This window comes from Accipiter gentilis, chromosome 1 (assembly GCF_929443795.1).
Source record: "Accipiter gentilis chromosome 1, bAccGen1.1, whole genome shotgun sequence".
Classification (NCBI taxonomy): Eukaryota; Metazoa; Chordata; class Aves; order Accipitriformes; family Accipitridae; genus Astur; species Astur gentilis.
In genome coordinates this window covers 52,650,359-52,671,347 of record NC_064880.1, presented here as the reverse complement: position 1 = coordinate 52,671,347, position 20,989 = coordinate 52,650,359, and the positions used below count along the sequence as shown (strand labels likewise).

Below are 20,989 nucleotides of genomic sequence, written 5' to 3'. Positions count from 1 at the left end.
GGAATGAATGATCTATGAGTGGGTTTAACACACCATACATGATGCCACTCCCAGTACACACAACAGATGAGTATACAGGTAATAGAATCACGTGATACGTAGGAGCTTAATTAGGGGGAAATTATTTCCCAGCTAGTTTTCACTACTGTAAGTGCTCTTGTAGGAGGGGTTTTATAAATAAAATATATATAATTGCAGGCCTGGAAGACAGAATTTTTCAAAGAGCAGAAAGCAAACTATTACCAGCGGCAATTCAATTTTTCAGTCACGGCACATCCCTCGCGCAGCACTGAGCTTCTCCCTTAGAAGGTGGTATAAAACACATTTCTTCCCTCCAGCCTGTAGGAGTAGGAATTAAAGTCTTTACTCCCTTTGAAAACATAGAGACCACATTACTGAACACTGCATCAAGCTTGCTCCATTTGCAAGTGGGATTCGCAAGCTGGCCCTGCAAATTCCCCCTGGAATTAGACAGAACTTGTTAGATAGGAGGACTTAGCTTCCGCACAAGTTACAGAGATTCTGCAACTACAAGGTTGTTACTATCTTGCTGATAAAAGCACAAAGGATCTATCTCATTCTCCTGAAGCCACCTATCTCTAGTGCGAACTGAAAACATGCTTGAAGACAGAGGGAGAAAATAAATGCATGTTAGCAAAACAGTTAAATTTAGTTATTATGTCTTCTATTATTCAGCTGTACTGACTAAGGAAAAGCTACTGCCATCCTATTCATTTTCTATGTTAGCTTGCCCTTTAAAAAACATTGGGGCAGTAGCAAGTCACCTAGTGGATAAGAATTCAGAATACTTGGGATAAAAAAAATTAAGGAAATTTATTCAGAGTAACCTGAATACACTACATAGTCAAACCAAGTTGTCCAAAAAGAAATTCTTAAATCTTGGTAATGCTCCTAAAACTTGGTTGGAAAATAAATTAAAACAAGCAGTCATGTATGAACAGGCACTGCAGAGCAATCTGAGTCAAACGCAACATTACTTTTGCATAGCGGGCTTAATTATTGATCTACCTTATGAACATTTCTGTGGAGCTGACAGAATTTGGCTCATGGCCAGCAATCCTTTCAGCTTTCACTCCTGGCAGAAAGAACCTTAAACTCCTTGCAACAAATCGTGTTTTCAGCAAGCATTATTTTATTTTGGTATAGATCTGCAATTTAGGAAACCAAACCTTAGAAATTATTTTAAAGCTTTTCTTCCACTTAGATGCATGACCTGGAGAATATACTCTTTAAGAAACTTTGTATGAATTTTAAGTATAAAGATCTCCCAATACAAAGCTAACTATTAAATAATACTCTTCAGCAGTCTTTTTTTAATACTTCTGACACAGCAATACTCAGTCATAGTTCTCCATTATTATTTACTTGCAGTGGTGCAAGCTAGTCCCCACTGTCCAGAGGATGAGATGGACCCAATGTCTCCAGCCACCATGGACCCCGCAAAAGCTCTAACCCCTCGCTGGTACTTCTCAGCCTCTCAGAGGGGATGTTATCTATAGAACACTAGTCACAAAAATAAAAAGCAGTGCAAACTGTCTCCCAGCCCGCAGGCTGGCCATCAGATGATAACCTGCAGGCCGACAGACTCCTCGAATCTAGGAGGAAGGCTGCAGCAAGGAGCTGGAGAAGCAAGCAGTGCCCTGGTGCAGCCAGGGCTCAGGAGCAACATCCTTGCTGGAGGTTGCAGCCCAGCCAGGAGCACCCACCAGCACCACAGAAAACAGGACCTCTTCTTACCTGAGGGCAACCGACTCGCTCCTCCTCCTCTTCCACAACTCCCCAGCGCCGTGTGGCTCGGGAATGGGACAGAGAGGTGGAAAGGCCCCAGGACACAGCCTCCTCCAGCTCCTTGCCATCTTCTTCGCTTCGCGGGCAGCCTCAGCAGAGGCACTGACCGGTTGGCGACTGAACGCCCGGCAGCACCAAGCACCGTGTGTGGGTGCTGCATTACTAGCAGCACTTAGTCCGAGCATCCTTTGGTACTCCTTCCACTGTGCAGCCTAATGCCATCAGGATTAGCACCATCTCTCCAGCCCGCCAGCGCCCTGCATGCCACATGGCAGCTTGCAGATTTGGGCCTCGATTACTTAACTGCTTATGCAACGGTACAAAACTGGGTATTTGAAGAGTGGTGTTATACTCCTGCAGTTAAATTTAATCTCTGAAAAGGTGAAGCTATGTTAACAATTGTGGGAAAATGAAATTCATTCGGTGCTCTGTAAAGCAGTAGCTTAAGATGTGCATCATTCCCCCTTTCCCAGGTCTTTCACCTCACATTAAGAAATTAAGATAACTTTTTCACACTTGTGTTTCTTTTGCAGAATTGTTTCTTCCATCCTTTTTCACAAAACTAAGTTTTAAGTAGATATGTGATTGTAAGTTCAGCAGACCTCTCCGCTTTATCATAGGTATAAAACCATCAGAACGAGGAATTAAACACAGGCTACTCTAATGGTCCTACGGGAAACAGAACATAGTCCCCAGCACCATCCCTCTGGCTTTCAGGTAGCTTGCACCACTGTATTACCTGTAACAGATAACTACTGGTTTAATTTAATGTGCTCTAACTAATTTAATAGACCTTTTCAGGCCTATTCAAAGCTACCTTCATAATCTACTCATTTTACTTCAGCAAAGCACAGACAAGCTTAATTAAATTAACTTTAAAATGCTGTCACTCACATTGCAGATAAAGGTCCTCTGCACATCAGAGGTTCTTAAGTAAACAGAAATCTTGCAAGGGCATTTACTACAAAATATTCCAAGCCATAATCAGCACACAGGGTCCTTGTCAAACCTGCTTTTGATGGCTTCCACCTTCAACAAACACCTTCCAAACCCTTCTAGAAAAAAAAGCACTCAATGAGCTCTGAAGGTAAGCCAGACTCAAAATTATCCAAAATTTCTCTGGTTTTACCAGCCTCTAGCATTTCAGCTAACCCACCTTACTCCCTTAGACCAACAGGATGAGAGAATTTGATAATTCCTTTTGTATATAAAACCATGCAAACCAACAGTTTAGAAAGAAAAGACAGAAAAATATTCTTTGCAGAAGAAAAGAGAAAGAAAGGTACCATAATTATAGAAGCCTGAGACTCCTCTAACTAAAGGTCTTGTGATTTTACAAACAGTTGAGAATGCAAAGAGAACAATGTATTTATTGTCTACTTTGTAAAAATGCAATCCTTCAAAATTGGTTTTAAACTACTGGGGTTTTTGTTACTTAAAGAACCCTATGATTTTCTTGTAACAAAAATAAATATTTCATAGCCAGAAAATACTGTAGTAAAACCTATCCTCAGGCAGCTCCCTACAGCAGCAATGGAAGTGGAGTCAGACAAGGCCACCTCATGGGTGGGGCACCGCAGGAATAAGTTGTGCATGGAGCAGCATCTCTGCTTATCATCAGTGTTTATAATATTCTAACAAAAAGCAAAAAAGCTAGGTGGATATTTCAAAACGTGAAACGAAGCAGTTTTGGTGAAGTCAAGGTCCCAAGTAAGATGCTGACCTTCAGCTCCACCTACAGAAGAGAGGTGCAACATAAAGCAGCCCCGGTTCAAGACATAACTACATCTTAATTCTTCTGTGGCAGTGTTGTGTTAATCTCCACTTTGTTAAACATATCACTTACAGATTTATGGGGCAACTGGGTGGCTCAGGAGATTAGTAATGGGATACTGAGCACTGTCAGTTGTAGATTCAAATCCACCTCAGGTCAGGAGAGGTCAAAATGAAATGAGAGGGCATCACCGGTCCGTAGAGCAGCTTTCTTTTCAGCATGCTCCACAAAACCAAGGATTGAAGAGGATCAGAGAACAAACTACACCATTGGTCACGGAGCATCCCGTCAGGCTGGATAGACATTGCCAAAAAGGAACAAGTGAGATGCTTGCACCCCACTGCCTGCATTGTACAGTATTTGTTCTGCAGAGAAAGCATTTCACAAGCATAAACTGTCACATTTGCAGCTGGGCTATATACTCATTCAGTCTCCCGGGGATTAATCCAGAGCCACTAGTTTATTGTGTGACTGAATCCTGAGGGAGGAGTTCCTGGAGGGTCTCGAAACTGTCCTGGCAATCACAACAGCAGGAAGCCCAGATCCCAACAGCCAGCGTATGCAGTGAGTCCAGGCACATCTCTGCTCCCCAAACTGACCCCCTTCACGCTGACCTGTGCAGAGCCAAAATATCATCTGCATGGCAGCACACCATGGGGAGAACAGGGTTCTCCACTGGGGATGTTCTCCACCCAACAGGGTTGAACTGTTCTCATCTCATCATCACCAATAGCAAACTGTAGGACCAACAGCAACACTGATACATGTAGATTATTCTCCTCTGTCCTCAAGAACTGTAAGATCTAAGTGTTCAAATGCCCAGACTAGTACCATCCATGACAGGTGAGAGAGGAAGATACCAGCGTCCATGATCTAATGGAGTAATCGTACTCCCAGAGATCATGAAATAACCCTCACCCCTTGATACCTTGCTGGTTGAGTGTGTTCCTGATTCACTGGGAGATCAGTAACAACAACTTAAGACTTGCTTCCTCATTTACAAGCTGAGATACTAAATGCCAGTAGCTTGAATGTTTACTGACCTCATGTTGTAGCAGGATTTTAAAAGCCTATAATATAACAGAAACATTATCACTAGTCTGCCCCAGCCTCCTTTCATGCAATGTAATTAAAACCGCATGCACTGAAAACACATCAGAGAATTAAGGAAGGAGAATGACAGCACCACTACTTCTGTACTTCCCTCTACCTTTTCCACTGAAAACTGATACTCAAAAGAAGAACTGAAAGGGCACCAAACAGTGCAGTGCTGTATCTGATTTTATCAGTAGAGATATTTGATGCACAGCTGCCCTGGCATTACCTTCTATTTCGTAGCTTGACAGCTTCTAGCCTAGACTACTGTTGTATATTGGAAATATTCGGCTCTGCACCTCAACGACTATAGTAACAGCTACAATTTGAGCATGGAAGAGCCTTCACAGGAGCTCAGATGTCAAGGCAGGCAGAGCAATTACCCTGTCACCGAGTAATGCAGACAAGTTGCTCCTGGCAACAAACCTCTTCAAACATGGATGGAGAACAGTGTTCAGAGAACAGAGACCCCATGCACGAGTGCCGCCATTTTGATGAGCTTCTGCGCATCCGCCATTTCTCTCTGTTCTGGTACTGCGGACTCTGCGGCACCCAGGGCAGACCCTTTACTGCGAGGTTCGTGCTTCACACGTGAAATGCATGTCTAAAAGTTCATTTAATGAGAACACGGAGCAAGATTAGATCTTCCAGGAAGGAATGTGCAGGAACCATAGTGTTTCACGTGGTGTTTCAATCCCACTACAAAATCACTGACCTTCTTTCACCATGATAACACTTCCATTGATTTCTTTTACCTTTTCTTCTGATTCTTATCTCAGTTTGCCCGGTTTCTTCTCCCCCTGCCATTTCACCCAATTTAAGACAGGCAGGGGTGGAGGAGATCGGAGGCAGCTCCCCTTTGGGAGGAACGAAGCCAGCCGGCACTGGCCAGGCACGAGCCCAGTCATTTGGAGCCTCACCAGCTCCTCTCATCCGTACCCTCTGCGTAAAGAGGAACCTGCTCACTCCCATCCATAACCTTACAACCAACAAGCTTCTGCTTCTTGGCTCGTTGCACTGATTTCCTTATATATCTCATCTCATTATTGGGGGGGGGGGGGGGGGGGGGGGAAGCAGAACTCTCAGTTTTACTCAATATGTCCAAATCTCACAATTTTAGCACCAATCATCCAGTCTTCCTCAACCTGAAGCATTTGGGGCCAGGCAATTATACAAAAATCATAGTTTTTCATAATATTAAAAAAATAAGGATTCTGTCTCTGATGTAGTGGAGGCTAGGAAAGCTTAAATAGGAAACTGTTAAACAGAGACCCCTATGCTATGTGTACAACTCATACACGTTTGCGGGAGCCACGCCATGATACCGCAGTGCTTGGTTTGGTAAGACTCAGCAATCTTTTTCCAGTACAGGCATTCTTGTTTGTACCTCTAGTTCATAAAAATCACATTGGGAAATTAGCCAAGTAGAGACGAAAAAAAAAAATCTTCCTTACAAAAACATCGTAACCCCTTACAAACTAACTACTGCCTCCTCCATTTGGCACCTGCTATCAGGAAGAAAAGAGTATTTAAGAATCCGGTTTTTGCATTTCTGGTAAGTTAATCCATCACTGATAAATTAAGTCAATCATCAAGAAATGCAGAACTGTTTAAATCTCATTCAAAATTCAAGTGGAACTGGTTCCAAATGGCTTTGCATTTGGTAGCGAGAACGTCTATGCCAACTTGTCCCATACTGAGAAATTTGTGGTGACAAGTTGTGCTTTCCTGGACAGCTGGCAAAGTGGTTCTGATTGTGTTACTACACAGAATATAGCTCAAAATGTTACACAAATAATATGAATAAAAGTGATGTTATAGATCTGGTTAAAACACACACACCCAGGCACACACAACAAAATATCCTCCTGTGAACTTCTGAAGAACAAACAGCTGCAAAATTTCATTTTGAAATGCACTGCTTGGACCTTCTTTAGTAATTTTGGGGGGTTTTAAGTGCAAAAATAGATTTTTCTGGCTCATAACCCTTTCCTGTGCCTTCCCTGCAGCTAGAAATGCATTACAACTTACATATACAGCACATCTCTTCTTACAGCATAGCAATGAGATCAGCAGACCAGCGCCGCTTTCTGCTAAATTATCCAGAAATAGGCAATGCTGCCTGGAATTATCTGACAGTAATTCTATTATCAGATTTAGTAATGCTGATATATTCCTTCTGCATTTCCCAACAAAGCAGGGTGCAATATGGCCTGCCACACACCGTTCCCTTACAGTGTTCAGGAGGCACAAAAAATGAACATGTTAAACATTTATGCATGTGAGTGAAAGCCCTTGTGCTGTTTCTTGACCCACTGAGGCAAGTAAGATGAAGAAAGGACCATGACCCATAAGACGACAGTCACATAAACACAGTACCTGTCTATTATGTAAATCATGATTCATATTCCTATTTCTCTTTAGCAGAAGCAAACAAAACCTGTGAGACACAGGACTGTCAACTAGCAGGAAAGAAGGAGGATAAGGAGGGAGCAAACCATCATTAAGACCTTTTATTTGCATCAGTGTAAGCAGTTGCTCTTCCCGTTAAGTCAGAAGCCATTCTGCTGACAGACTTCAACCTCCAGCCACCCTGCTTACCTTCGAGTTCATCATTTGGCATTATTTCCAAAAAACCCCTTAGTCCTGAAGCCAAAGAGGTCTCTTGTCTTCCCCGGCCTTCATGTTTATCCAATTTACATTTCCTACATCCCAAAGTCTCTGAAACCCATGACATTCCAAATGGCAGTTTTCAATAATAATAAAAAGCAAAAATAAAAAGCAAGCGGTTCTTGTTACACAAACCAGCTTGGCCTTGGAGATAAGTGGTAAATGATCACAGCCTCCTCTCCACTGGGCCCTTCTCCCCTGTAGCCCCTCAAAAGAGGGGTAACTTTTCCCAGGCACACCACGTCTGCAGTGGCAGGAAAGAGGAGCTGCCCACTTTCCCTTTGCGGCAGCATACCTAGAAAGGCTGAACACTGCCTACTGCGTGCAACCAGGGCAACAAGGCATCTTTATTAACAATGCTCCACTTAGATGATCGTGGGGAGAAAAAAAAAAAAAAACAGCGCAGGATCAGAGCAGTAGCAGCAGGACAGCGCTGCTGTCCTTGCCCCTACACAGCTCTCAGAAGGAGCAAATGCCGCTGCTCGCGAGCCTGGAGAGCAGCGGGGCTCCAGCATTTGCCCCCGCACACCTACGACTGTGTTCACACAGTTCAGCCGTTGCGTGTGGTAGAAATACGCTTATACGGTTACCGATGGCTCTTCAGAAAAGCAGGACAGATACACAGCGATGTACTCCAAATCCTAAAGACAGAAGGTACCTCTCTCCAGGATGGAATAATTGCTCTAAATTCCCAAGTCCACCAGCTGTTTCAGCTTTCAGGCTTCTTGTGTTTTAAAGAGGGAGCCCCAAATGACTTTCTCAAGATGAAACTGAAGTGTGTACCAGCAGCTACCATAGTACCAGATACCAGAAAACCCTGAAATTTAAACCACCAAATCAAGGAGTATTTCCATTGTATAAACAGGGGACCAAGGAGCTGACGAACCTAAGGTCACTTGCAAGTCAAATCCAGGTTTGTTCAGTTCCAGTACAAAGTCTGAATGCAAAACAGGCCAAATGCAAGCTCTACTAAGGTTAACAGATTAAAGAGCTGCATCAAGCCAGAAGACTAACATACTCAGCTCAGTAAAAATTCTACATTCATACAGTACTGCCTTTGCTGAAACAGCACACATACATATCATAAAACACAACACGGAAAGAGTTCACTTAATTTTGAGAAAAACATAAGTCCCATATTAAGTGATACACTATTGACCAATTCTGACAAAAGTAAATTTAAAAAAAAAAAAATTACAAGACAGGGGAATAGTTCAGTCTGCTTCTAGAAAACAACCATGTTCATAAGCCTTTCCACTAGCTCTGCACACAGCTAGCCTTCAAAAAGGACTGCAGGCAGCAGCAGGAGCTGCTTCCCCCTGCGATAGCTCCTGTCCTTCTGCCAGGAGAATGAACAGCCTGGAGGGTTGCCGAAGGCAGCGCTTCCCACCGCTCCGACCCAGGCAGCCAGTTCTGCACTTGCTGCACTTACAGATACTTGTAGCCATCTCAGAAAAGCAGCCCTTCAAACATCTTGATTGGAGGATGGAGATAGCAGTGACTCATCTCAGCATTTTTTTCCCCAAAGGGGAGCAGTTCTGGGGGTGAGTCGGGTGTTTCCCGAGCTGGGGACTGACAACCAGGGGTTTCCATTTCTCATTCTTTTTTCCCAGCTCTGGCGCTGGCTCACACAACACACCCTGTATGAAACCACCTTAGGTGCTTCCATTTTCCTTCAGCTCTTTGCAGCACAGTCCTACCTTCCTCCCGCACAGTAAGTGGGAAGGCAACTCTTACACAGTGCTTCACAGCTCAACGATCACATATGGTACGATTAAAATAAATTGTTTATGCTGGCAACAGTTTTGTTTGAAGTTTATGGCTAAGGTTATTCTATAATACTCAGAAAATCTGGGCTGCGCATAAAGCAAGCAATGGACAGAATAAATAAATAAAAATGTTATTACCAACATAAGCAAACATTTTTCCTCAAGTATAAAGAAACATGTGCTTCTGTATAGCGAGATTAACTTTGCTTTAAGATTTGTTTGCATCGTAGAACTACTTTGCTTTGAAGTTAAACTGTAAAAGATATCATAAAGTGAAAAATAATCAAGCCAATGTGTTTATTAAATGACAGCAGAGTTTTCACTGGGTATTTATGGCTGACCCAGAAAGTGGTAAGAAAATAAAAAAGCATACAGATAGGTTCTAAGAGGAGAAAAACCAAACAAAATGCAATATAAAAAGGAACAGGAAAAAAAAGGTAATATAAAAGGGGAGAGAAAAAAATGTAATATAAAAGGGGAGAGAAAAAAAGATAATACAAAAGGGGAGAGAAAAAAAAAGTAATATAAAAGGGGAGAGAAAAAAAAGTACTATAAAAGGGGAGAGAAAAAAAAGTACTATAAAAGGGGAGAGAAAAAAAAGTACTATAAAAGGGGAGAGTAGTAGAGGATGGATACAACATGGGGGTAACAGTTTGAGACTAACAGGTCATTCTTCAGTAGTGGCATTTTGTACGATTTATATGGTGCCCAAAAAATCAGTATTGGGCTGTTAAAGAGGAATTAACTGCTGCAATTGGAGAAGATGGAGCTGTATGGGTGCAGACAACTGTGTTTGCAGTGTAACTGAAACAGCTACCAAGAGCATCAGCAGTAAAACCTAGAAGTAGCATGGCTTCCGAGGGTCAGAGAAGTCATTGCATTTTAGAAGGGCATGCAGCATTGATCAAGCCATCAGCAAATTCTGTCAGGTACACAGTGAACAAGGAAAAACATATACGTTTGCTGTGCCTGCTCCAGCTGAATTAGCCACAAGTATCTTTTGTTGGAACATCACTGCATGTTATGAGCTAGTCTACTATACGTATAGATAGGTACATAGATATATACATCCTCCAACTGCATTCTGCGCTTCCCTCACTAGGCTCTAGTGCCTGCAAATACATCTGCTCAGCTATTTGTATTACAGAGCAGTGTATTAAAAAAAAGCCAGATGACTTTTCTTAGTAGATTTTTGGAACAGATTATTACTAAGTGAGCAATATAAAATCTCAAAGCTCTTCGAGAAGTTGCAGCATTATCTACATCTCACTGTTGCCCTAAATACAGAAATTCAACCAATTCAGGAGAACTGTACAGTCAAGAAAAGAGATTACAAATGCAGAAAAATCTGACGTCTGTTAACAGCTTTGCTAAAAATATTCACTAACCCAGTTACCCCAATTCAGATAACGGTCTCCTGCACATCCTTTGCTAAGTGAAAGAATAATTTAGCAGCCAGAATCGTACTTGTGTATCAGAGATTCAACTTCCCTGTAGATTCCAATGTAACCTTAAAAGTCAGCTTTTACCTCCCAAAATAAGAGGTCATCTTTACCTCACTGGCTGCCACATGGACAATTAAATAGAAAAGACTATGTCGTACCAACAATTGTGACTGTAAATATCTTAGTAAATTCAGGAATATTTTGTCCAAGAGTACAGCAAAAGTCACTGTAAGCCTTTGGGGCATTTGACATATAAGAAAACATGGTTTTCAGTACCATATTGTCCTCATGCAACAGAAATGTTTCACAGCAACTTCAAAACAACTACAGTTTTTCAAGAATCCTACTGCGCTCTGACCCAGAAGAGAGTCTCTTACACCAACCAAGAGCATCTCCTATCCATCATTTTAACTAGGTAGCAGAGTAGGATTTCTTTTAGCAGAGAGTGAAGCACTGAAAAAATGAATCGCTTTTTGCAAAGACATCTAAGAGACTACTATGAAATATTTAAGTCCTTATCTCTGAATACTCATTTCTCATGGGGAAAAAATCCAACATTCTTGGTTTCAATTAGACTCTACCTCATAATTTGAAAATATGCATTTTCTGAAGCTGTCATGGGACCAATTATTGATCTTATAATCAGAATCTGATAACAATCACATGCATTTCCAGGACATCCCATAGAAAGTCAAGATCCAAAGAGGTCATAAATATATAGAAATGGCTTGGCTCTTTCCAGTAGATAAATAAAAAAAGAGGAATCCATCAGAAATACTGCACCTGTGACTCCACACGTCAAGGATCCCATTTTGGATATTTTGAGGTAACGGGTTTTTTTTGCTGTTGTGTTGGTTGTGGGTTTTTTAAGTACAGACTATTTTGACACTCGAGAACCCAATAAAATTAAATAAAGGTATTTTCCCAGTTCACAAAGCCATCACGCAGACAAGCACCATTATCCAATGTGCACCTTCCAGTGGAGCTAGAAAACCAAACATTGGCAACACCGCAGTCAAGTCAAAAGCATCAAACGATTACTGAGCAACTCTAAATCACTTTTCTGCTTCTACACCTGCAGCGTCAGCTGAAGCACAGATTACCCTGTATTGCACACCCAAGCTGTTGTCTCAAATGACTTGGATCCAGTGTCCCTATATTTTTCAGCCCGCTGCCAAAGCAGAGCTCTGCTGCCTCACCCTGCAGCATCCTGGTTCTCAACAATAGAATTGAGAGCAGACCCTGAACCAAGACTCATTCCCGCACAGATTCATGTTTTTTCAGTCATCCGAGTGACTTAGTAAATATCTTTTCAGAATTAGTCTTACCTTGGCATGACCTCTGAGTTTTAAAAGGCTGCAGCAACACAAAAGCAAACAAAAGAGGGAAAGTAAGGGGTCTGAAAGTAGTTGGTAGGTAATTGTGTTTGGTCTTGTTGGGCTACATTATGACACAACGTGTCAAGCTCAAAGGGATCCAACAAAAACAGACAAAACATCCTGTGCACAGGACTGCTGTATACGTTAAGAAAAAAAGAAAACAAATAAATCTTTTTGTGTAGAAGAGATCTTTTGATGAAAACATTCATGCCAAATTCCAAATGCACTTTTGTATTCAACTAAGCCAGCCAGAATTTAAGAAAAAATGCATCAGCAACCAGACCGTCCCAAGCAGTGGAAGCTAATCAGGGGAAACTGGATTATGTGTGTTTCTTTTCCAAGCAGAGAACAGATCACCCCATTCATTTGTTTCTTCTATGCCACTGCCCCTTTTTCAACACGTGTCCAGGACTCCCCTTTTCCCTATGCATACAGTATTACTGATGAGCAACACAGCTCAGTTCAGGCATGCTGAAATCTTCAAACCAGAGAACTGACAAATACTGATGACACAAGTTATTTAACATTGTCCTCAGTGGGAGGAAAAGCCCACCTTTAAGAAAACACAGTTGCGAGATCTGCAGGTGTTGCAGTTCTGCAACTTACACTAATCCGCTGCTTACAGAGTTAGAAATGTATGTTAGTGCCTGGAGACACATTAGTCATTTCAGAACAAGTAAATTTGGAAGAAAACAAATCCTAAGGTGAGTCATTTTAATGATAGCAGGAAGGACACCAAAGATAATGACAAGGGTGTCAGCAGTCTAGTTAAAAACTGTCAAGAAAAACTAAATTAAATAATCTCTCCTCCGATGTACCTGTTTTTACGGAAGCATCCCCCTCCCCACTCCAATTCTCAAAAAACTACTACAGAGAAAAGTATATTAATATTAAAGACTTGTAAGCGACATCTCATCCTTCATTTCATCTTTTGCAACAGCTTTTATTCTTCTGGCACAGTTTGAAACACTGAAACAGTATGTGGAGATGTAAGTACACATCACTCCCCCACAGCTTCCTCACTGCACGTTAAGCCTTCGTTTAGGGCAGGAAGCTTCAGGAGAAATCATCTCCAGTGATGCAGGGAAAAAAAAGTACTCCCAGACTTCCCCAATACCGATAAATCTGACTGTACCAGACTGAAGAGCCATTCGCAAAAATGAATCCAAACACCAGTGACTAACTACTGCATCTCAGGGGAAGGAAACAAAGACTGCAACAAGCTGGAACGAGGTACACGAGTACAGATGCCGAATGGCCTAAACCTTCTGGTTTAAAGCAAAGGCATCCTGCAGGAGCTACGGGAGGAAAAAAGACACCACCAAGAATGGCATGAGACTACATTTTCCAGTTGTTTGACAACCTATCTTCTTGAAATATATCATCTATATTTTAAGTTTCAAAGCTTTAAGTAGGAATCCATGTTTTTGACAGGCTAGGTATGCAGGATGAAGATATTTTTAGATAAAGATATCCAAATGGGATTAGAAAAAGATAAAAGGAGCTTTCGATGCCCCAAGAAAACACAAAAGGGAAATTGCTTTGGTGAAAAAATAATAAGCTTTGTATTTTGAGTAAATCATCTTTCTAGCACCACCAACAATAAATAGAAGCTATTTTCACACCTTATTTCTCACTACTTTTTTAGAAAACAGAAAAGCATGCAGAAGTTCAACTTCATCCAAGAAGCACACATTGATCTGTGTTGAATAATCTTCCCCCAATTCAGCACTTACAGACAAGCTTGAAAGAATACCCTTTCCAGGACAGAAACAGCAGAGGACTCAGAAAAGAAACAAACAGAAATCCCCCAAACCACATTGTCCCCGCCGAAGCGACTATCTACGCTTCAATCTAGCAAGAACACGCCAAGCAGCGTTTAACAAGCCGAGGATTTTGCTTCAAAACTTAACTGGAAGGGAAGTATCTCTGTCTCAGGAGCACCTTAGAAAACTGGTTTGGTGCCAACAGAGTCCCAGGAACCAAACTGGCTGCCGCTCATCCTGATACCTGTGGTGCAGCCTGGGGACCCCCCCCCCCCCCCACCCCGAGCATCGCCTACCACGGGGCTCGGGCAGACACGAGGGCATTGCTCATACGGGCCACTTGCTATTCTCTGAACAACAGCACACCCTGCCCCTTTGGATATTCCATGTTTCAGAGCTCTACATGAGCCAAATCCCCATGCAAACCCGCAGCTGCAGCCTTTCCTTCGGGAAGCTGCCTCCGCATCTCATACTGACCCAGCCCAGGTTGTAGGACTGGACAGATGCAAAGGCTGGTGGCGCAAAAGGAGAATGTTTGGGGTTTGAAGAAACTCAGAGACCTTTTTGCAAGCCCTTATTGAGACAGATTTTTTTCCACTGACTTACGTTATGGGAGAGTAAATAATATTTTACATTACATTCATTTCAGTGCTTTATGGGAGTATCACTGTATCAAGAAATAAATGTATTGTACTTCTTGGTAATTAGACCCAGAACAGTTTTGTTCTTTAGCCAACACGCTGTAAAAACAGAACTAAAAAACTACTGTGCCGGTCATCTCATCGGACCCATGCTTTTAACCTTCTACACAAGCTCCTGAAAATAAGCGTGAAGCACAGCAGCATGCCTTAAGAAAACAACTACTCTCTTTAAATATCAAGCAGGTGAGCAGCTCCCTGAATGGCTACCACACCAGTTCTTCGGTAAATGGAATCATTTCTTCTGCAAGGCAGAGGAAAGCCATCTGGACCCACTGGAATCATCTTGCATTTGTTCTTTCCCAAATGAACAGGAATGTGCTATGATCTACAGACTTCCACTTCTTCCTGAGATACCTACTGGCTTAAGCTACTGAGAGAAATCACCCCAAAAAAGCAAGTGCCAGATCTGTCAGTCTTGTGCTGCTGCTGCTCTGGAAATAGCCTGACCTGAAAGCAACATAGCCCAAAGCCACAGGGGAACGGGCACAGCACATCGTGGTTCATCTCATCCACAAAACAGGAAAATGCAGCAGGTTAAAGACGTTCGCAGCTTATGCCAGGTTACAGGAAAATCTTAGGGTGTAGGAGGATTAGCAACGCTTTTGAAAGAGTTATTTTGCCAGCTCATGGTGTCTTCAGATACCATCAATTCCATATAAATGTCATGCTTAGATATGCCAGCTACTTGTATCTCACAGCAGTCCTTCACAAAACCTTTCATACAAAACTTGCTCAGACTTCACTGGAAAAGAAGAGTTGAGCAGAGCCGGAAAACACACCAGAGAGGCTGGGAGACAAAGCAAGCATTAGCTTCCCAGATTAAGTATTCTGCTAGGAAAATGGCATGCTATATATCCACTGACGTATTTTACACCAAGACAGAAGTTCCACCTCACTTAACATCCTACATCAAACCGGTATGAGCTTTTTATAAAAGGTATTTATAGATATGTCATGAACAAATCCTCCATAAGGAGAATTGTTGTACATTTTGAAGTAGAGATGGATGTTTGCCTTTTGTTAGAAGCACAATGTACCACACCCCACGAAAAAAGCCATGCAGCATGGGGTAGTTTTTTAAAATTTTATTATTTTTTTTTTAAGTAGTCATTTATCTACTATCACAGGGGGTTCTTTTAGGTCTGTCTTAACCACAGAGTGACAACTGCTTAACAGCATACAGAGATCTCTGTACAGCAGGGACTTAAGAACATGTCTTCTTTTCATTTGTGCAAACTGCTGACTTCACCGGCATACATGAAATAAAAGGTAAAACATATCCAAGTATTCTAGGGAAGGAAATAAGAGAGAATCTCTCCACAAGAGATTCCAAACAGTACTTACAGCAAAAAGTATTAAAAAAAAAAAAAAAAACAAAAAAAACCAGGACCCTGCACGGATTCCGCCCCACCCACTGCAAAGGAATCAGCCATCATTTCTTGTTTTCCTTTATTTCATGGAATATGACACTGCAAAACAGCAGTAACCATTGCACAGTAGCAGAGTACCAGGTGATGATTTTTTGTTTGTTTTTCAGTTACATGGAATGTTTCACGCATGCAGCAACAGACTTTTCCCCCCGTGTGAGTAAAGCACAATCCCGCAGGGACCCTCCCTGTTTACCCTGTAGCTCTCCAGTGGTTTTCTCACGGGCAGTTTGCCGAGAGAGCTGGCAGAGTTACGCTGAAGCCCCCCAGCTCGGGCAGCGAGGGTCTGCGGAAGGCTCTGCGCTGCCCGCCTGACACCGAGCGCACAGCAGAGAACTGCAGTGCTCAGCAGCTCCTGCTAAGCTGGGCTTTACACATGCCCTCACGCTGCAGCTCAAAAAGCAGCTGACAACCAGAATGAAGAGTCTTTTATCCCCTTTCTGGTAATATTAACATGAGATTTCTGAGCTGGCTAGAAAGATTCGGTTTAGACATTCTCTTTTCTAAACAGGAGGTATTTGTCTGAAAAATCAGTTTCAGATCAGCCTTGTACTAAAAGGGAAGCAGTCACTCTAGACCTAACAGAAAAATGAGATGAAAATACTGTCTCCTTCACGACTCAATTCCTAAATATTTTACCACAGGGGAGGGGAAAAAGGGCTGGAAGCGCTCTCTCCCATAAACCTAAACCAGAAAAGTATCCTCATGGGAAGCATCCCATCAGGTGCTGAGCCTCTCTGCATCTTTCCTTTGCAGATGCTCGGGAATAAAAGCACTCAAAGGAACAGGGAGAAACGTGAAGAAGCCCCACGCCAGAAGACTGCCTCAGTTGCTTACTACAGCAAACAGCTCCACGCTCTCCGACAAGACCATAAGAAGCAAGCCAGCTAGAAAAATACATTTTTAGGTATGTCAGCCAACACAATCAATCAGAGAGTCACCTTGAGGTTGCAGAGGAGCAGAAACATAAAATGAAACTGCAGTCTGTTGAGACTGTTGGGTAGCTAACCGCAAAAGAAAGCCATGGATTTGCCACTGTCGCCTTTTCCTGCCATGGTTAAAGATGAGATACATCTAAAAGGCTTTTATATTTTAAACTTCAAAGTAGAGTCAAAATACAGGGGGTTTTCTCTGTTTTAACCAAAGGAAAATTTAAGGTAAGACATTGTAATCTTCCACGTTTCACTGCGTTGCACGTGCAAAGCGCGTGAAGATGGATGGAAGAGGCCAGAATATAAGACACTGGATCAAATCCCAACTCCAAGGGGTTTAAGTGGTTTGAAGAGAGTTAGGACATTGCCCTAGGACTTCCCTGACAAAGAGCTCTCAACCACGCAACCACAGGCATCGTAGAGATACAGCTTTAGTCACGGCATGAAAGATATCCTGGGGAAACTCAAGCCTAAGTTGTCCAACTTCCTTCACTGCTGTTTGTTTTCAAGAAATACCATCAACTCATGATCTTTAATTTTTGTTGGAAAATCTGCTCAAGGCCCTAGGGAAGTATAATGGGAGATGATGGTGGGAAGTTCAGAAAGAAAGCATTTTCCCCATAGTTGTTTGTTGGGAAGGAGAAGTAAATTTATTCAGACTTACTAGTCAGAAAAATAGACATTCTTTTTAAATCAATTATAGATTTTTTTTTCTTATGTGATGACAGAATTCTTCAGGGCAGGGGGGCAGGGAGGTTGGTGGTTTTGTTTGGTTTTTTAAAAATTTTATCAGAGCCACTTTCTTTCCAGTATTTTATGGAACAAAAATAAAAGCTGCATTGCAGTGTTTTTCAAATGCTATAGTAAAACAAACTAACAAAAAAAGTGTTTGGTTCTGGTTTATTTTTGCTTTATATGATGTTTCTAAGAGCTTTTGAAGACCAAAATCCTGCTTTTCTAGAAGGAAGTCTACTCTGGCAGTGCCTTCCACCAGAATTGGGATTCCTTGCCACTGCCAGGCATTATTTGTTGGAGCTAAGCAGCCACCCTAAACCAGTAAATAACAACAACAAATACCACTTTCTACTAACGTACTGCAGTGGCATCCACTGTAGATCAAGTTATACACCAAAGCACAATGAGCCCAGTACTGCAAATGAAGAGGACAAAGAATATGGAAAGATTTTCATGTTCGTTTACACTTATAAAACCACAAATATCCCCAAGGAACCCCAGGCGGATGGTTTCTCTTTGGAAAAAATGCAGCTGTATTTGAGGACATATTGCACTAGTTAAGATGACTAAAATGCGCACCCAAACAAGACCTGTATTTTGCCCTGTGACGGGGAAGGAAAGGCACACTCTAAGCTTCTGACTGGATTTTCAAGGTGGCAAATAATCCCCTCAAAAAGATCCTGCCGAACTGAACATACATCTAAAAATAAATATTTATATGTATTTATATAAATAAATACATGCACATTTCTTGTTTCTCTCTAACAATTTTTTAAAACTTCCATGGTAGGAAATCGACAGTGGCTGTTATTTTTCCTTTTTACCTTCGCTAAAGTAATTATCTCCTGTCTGTAAGATATAAATACCTTTTCAAAGCATCATAGTTACTGTTTTCCCAGACAACAGATACTTTATAGACAAAGATGCATTATACGCTTGCACATTCACTTAGGTGGGAAAAAAGGATTCTAAACTCTACTTCTCTTCAGAAAATAGTATTGTTAAGGGATTTACAGTAGATGTACTTTGATCTACTTTTAGTATGTCTGAGGGTTTATTTATTGGGGGGAGGGGAATTTGCTGACATTTGTCTCTTAAACACCCAAATGACTATGCTACAGTTGTGCTTTCGTTCCAAATATCTGTTGACCAAAGACAGCCCTCCATTGCCGACTGAGATGGATAACCAATTTGATTATTCTGTTGTTAACAGATTATTGTGGGTGTTATGACTTTAACCTTCAAATAAAGAAAATTAATTTGGCTACACAAAAAACATTCAATAAAAAGAAATTAAGAAAAATAAGTTAGCCACTTCTGTCCAGAATTCAGCGTGCGTTCTTCCTCGCTTTTCCATAACTGTTTGGCAACTTTCATGAAAAAAGTTTCTAAAAAACGCGAGGTTTTAGTAAGGATCTTGACAAATTGTACGCACGATTGCTTGTTCTTTGTATTGACTTAGTATCAAGATCTCTTTCTCTTTATCGTAGTACAGTATGGATCACGTTATCGGTTTAACACAGTAAACCGATATGTAAAACAAAGCCCCAAAGACATGGGCTGGTTAGACGGCAAACCAAAAATGTACCTCAAGTTCAAGTGTTGTCTATGTCGACCCACCAAAACCGGCACCAGCAGACTCCTCAACGCAACCCCAACCCAGACACCCGCTATCGGAAAGCTCCAGTGCCGAGAACCAAAGAAAAGCAAAGGCACTTTCCTGCGCAAGGCTGATGAACGCGCTGCGCCATGTTCAACGCTCAGCAGAGGAGTCACATCGCGGACCACGGCGGGCCCAGATACACGCACGCTTTGTTCATTTTTAAAGCCTTTGCTATTGTCAGCAGCCAACCCCCTGCGAAGCGTGGGGAAAACGGAGAGTTTGGGTATGGCGCTGCTGCAAGCTGGTAGGGACTCTATTTTTTTATTTTTGTTTAATGAGAAGAAAAAAAAAAAAAAAAAAACTTCACCTGGCCTAGGTCATTTTAACTAACGATGCTCCTGCAGTCCCCACAGCCGTTCTGACCGGGACCCTCCGCCAGCCATGCGGGACAGGCACGTCGCCCCCACCCCCCCGGCTCGACCACCGCTGGCCCCCGGGCGAGCAGCCAGCTCGGCTTTGTCTCTCAGGGGCTCCGCGCAAGGGCGGCGGATGCTACACGGACCCCGCTCCGCGGAACTCTTCCCGCATTCCTCGGCGGAGGGTGGGATTCCCTCCCATCCTACCCCTCACACCGGGGAAAACTTTCTCCCCCCACACCCCCCCCGTCGAGCTGCCGCAGGGGCGCGGCGGAGGCGCGGACGGCCGCCCCCGCGGAGAGCCGGCGAGCATGCCCAGTCACCGGCATGACATCAGCGCCGGCGGCGGCCGCCCCCGCACCCCCCCCCCCCCCCGCCCCGGTTCCCGGGACAGACCGGCGACCCCCGGGGATGGGGGGGTGAGGAGGGGGGGGGGGGGGGGGGAAGCCCAGACCCCTCGCCCGCGGTGAGGGGGTAACCCCCACCGCCGCCCCTCCTTCGTTCCGCCGCAGCGGGAACAATGGGCGCGGAGCCCCCGGGGGGCGGCGGACCGGAGGGGGGGTGGTGGATGTCTCCCGGGACCGCGGGGAGGGATGCTCGCCCCGTCACGGCACCGCGCGGGGGGGTGGGAGGGAAGAAGGACGCGGCAGACTCACCCCGATGACCACCGTCTCCTCGCCCTTGAATTTGGGGATGAATTTGTCCCCCCGGAGGATCTCCGCCTCGTTGAGGGGCCGGAACCGGCACATCACTTTGATGCTGCACTCGGCGGGATCCGCCATCTCGGCGGAGGCAGGCGGGCGGGCGCCGGCCTCAGGGAGCGAACGCTCCCGCCGGGCAGGTGCCGCAGACGCCCCTGCTTGCCGCCGACCGGGCGGGGCGAGGCGGGGCGGGGAGAAGAACCGTTCAGCGGCCGCGCACCCCGGTTCGCACCCCCCCCCCCCCCCGCCCAGGCGCGGCTGCGCGGGGAGGGAGAAAGGGAGGGAGGAACGAAGGGCGGCGGGCAGCCCTCGCCCCCTCAGCGGCCGCGGGGGCCGCGCCTCAGCGCGGCGCCTGCCGGGAGGCGTAGTCCGCGCGCCAGGTAACGGCCGCTAACGGTCCTAACGGCTCCCCTCAGCGGCGGACCGCACCCCCCCCCCCCCCCAACGCCGCCAAGGGCGGGCTTCTCCCCCGGCTCTGCGTGCCCCATTTTCAAAGGGTAGGTGCTCTCTAAGGGAAGAAAAATAAGACGGGAATAAGGACAGAGGACTGGAGCCAGGTCCGTAACCTGGTTAAAGGAATTTTCTTGCTGGGATGGGACGGCATGCCAGCGCTTCCCTTCGTTACGCGGCCCTTTTTTTCCTCACAGAAAATAGCAGAAGCAGTAGTATCTCTGGGCGACGCTTTGACCTTGTTCAGTTTACAAGAAGTTTGTCACGATGCAGCCAGTGAATCAGCATCTGGGAAAAACAGCGTCTGGAACCTGTTC

At 43.9% G+C, this 20,989-nt stretch overlaps 1 protein-coding gene across 2 annotated transcripts in view; it reads right to left on the bottom strand.

The window, feature by feature from the left end:
• The window catches only part of KIF5C (kinesin family member 5C), an 89,745-nt gene extending 69,280 nt beyond the window's left edge, over window positions 1–20,465 (bottom strand). For both annotated transcript variants that reach the window (XM_049808773.1, XM_049808764.1), the window contains exon 1: window positions 20,178–20,465. In XM_049808773.1, the coding sequence (XP_049664730.1) occupies window positions 20,178–20,303 (126 nt within the window). In that variant the 5' untranslated portion in view covers window positions 20,304–20,465. The remainder of the gene's footprint in view (window positions 1–20,177) is intronic.
• Between the last annotated feature and the right edge of the window lie 524 nt (window positions 20,466–20,989).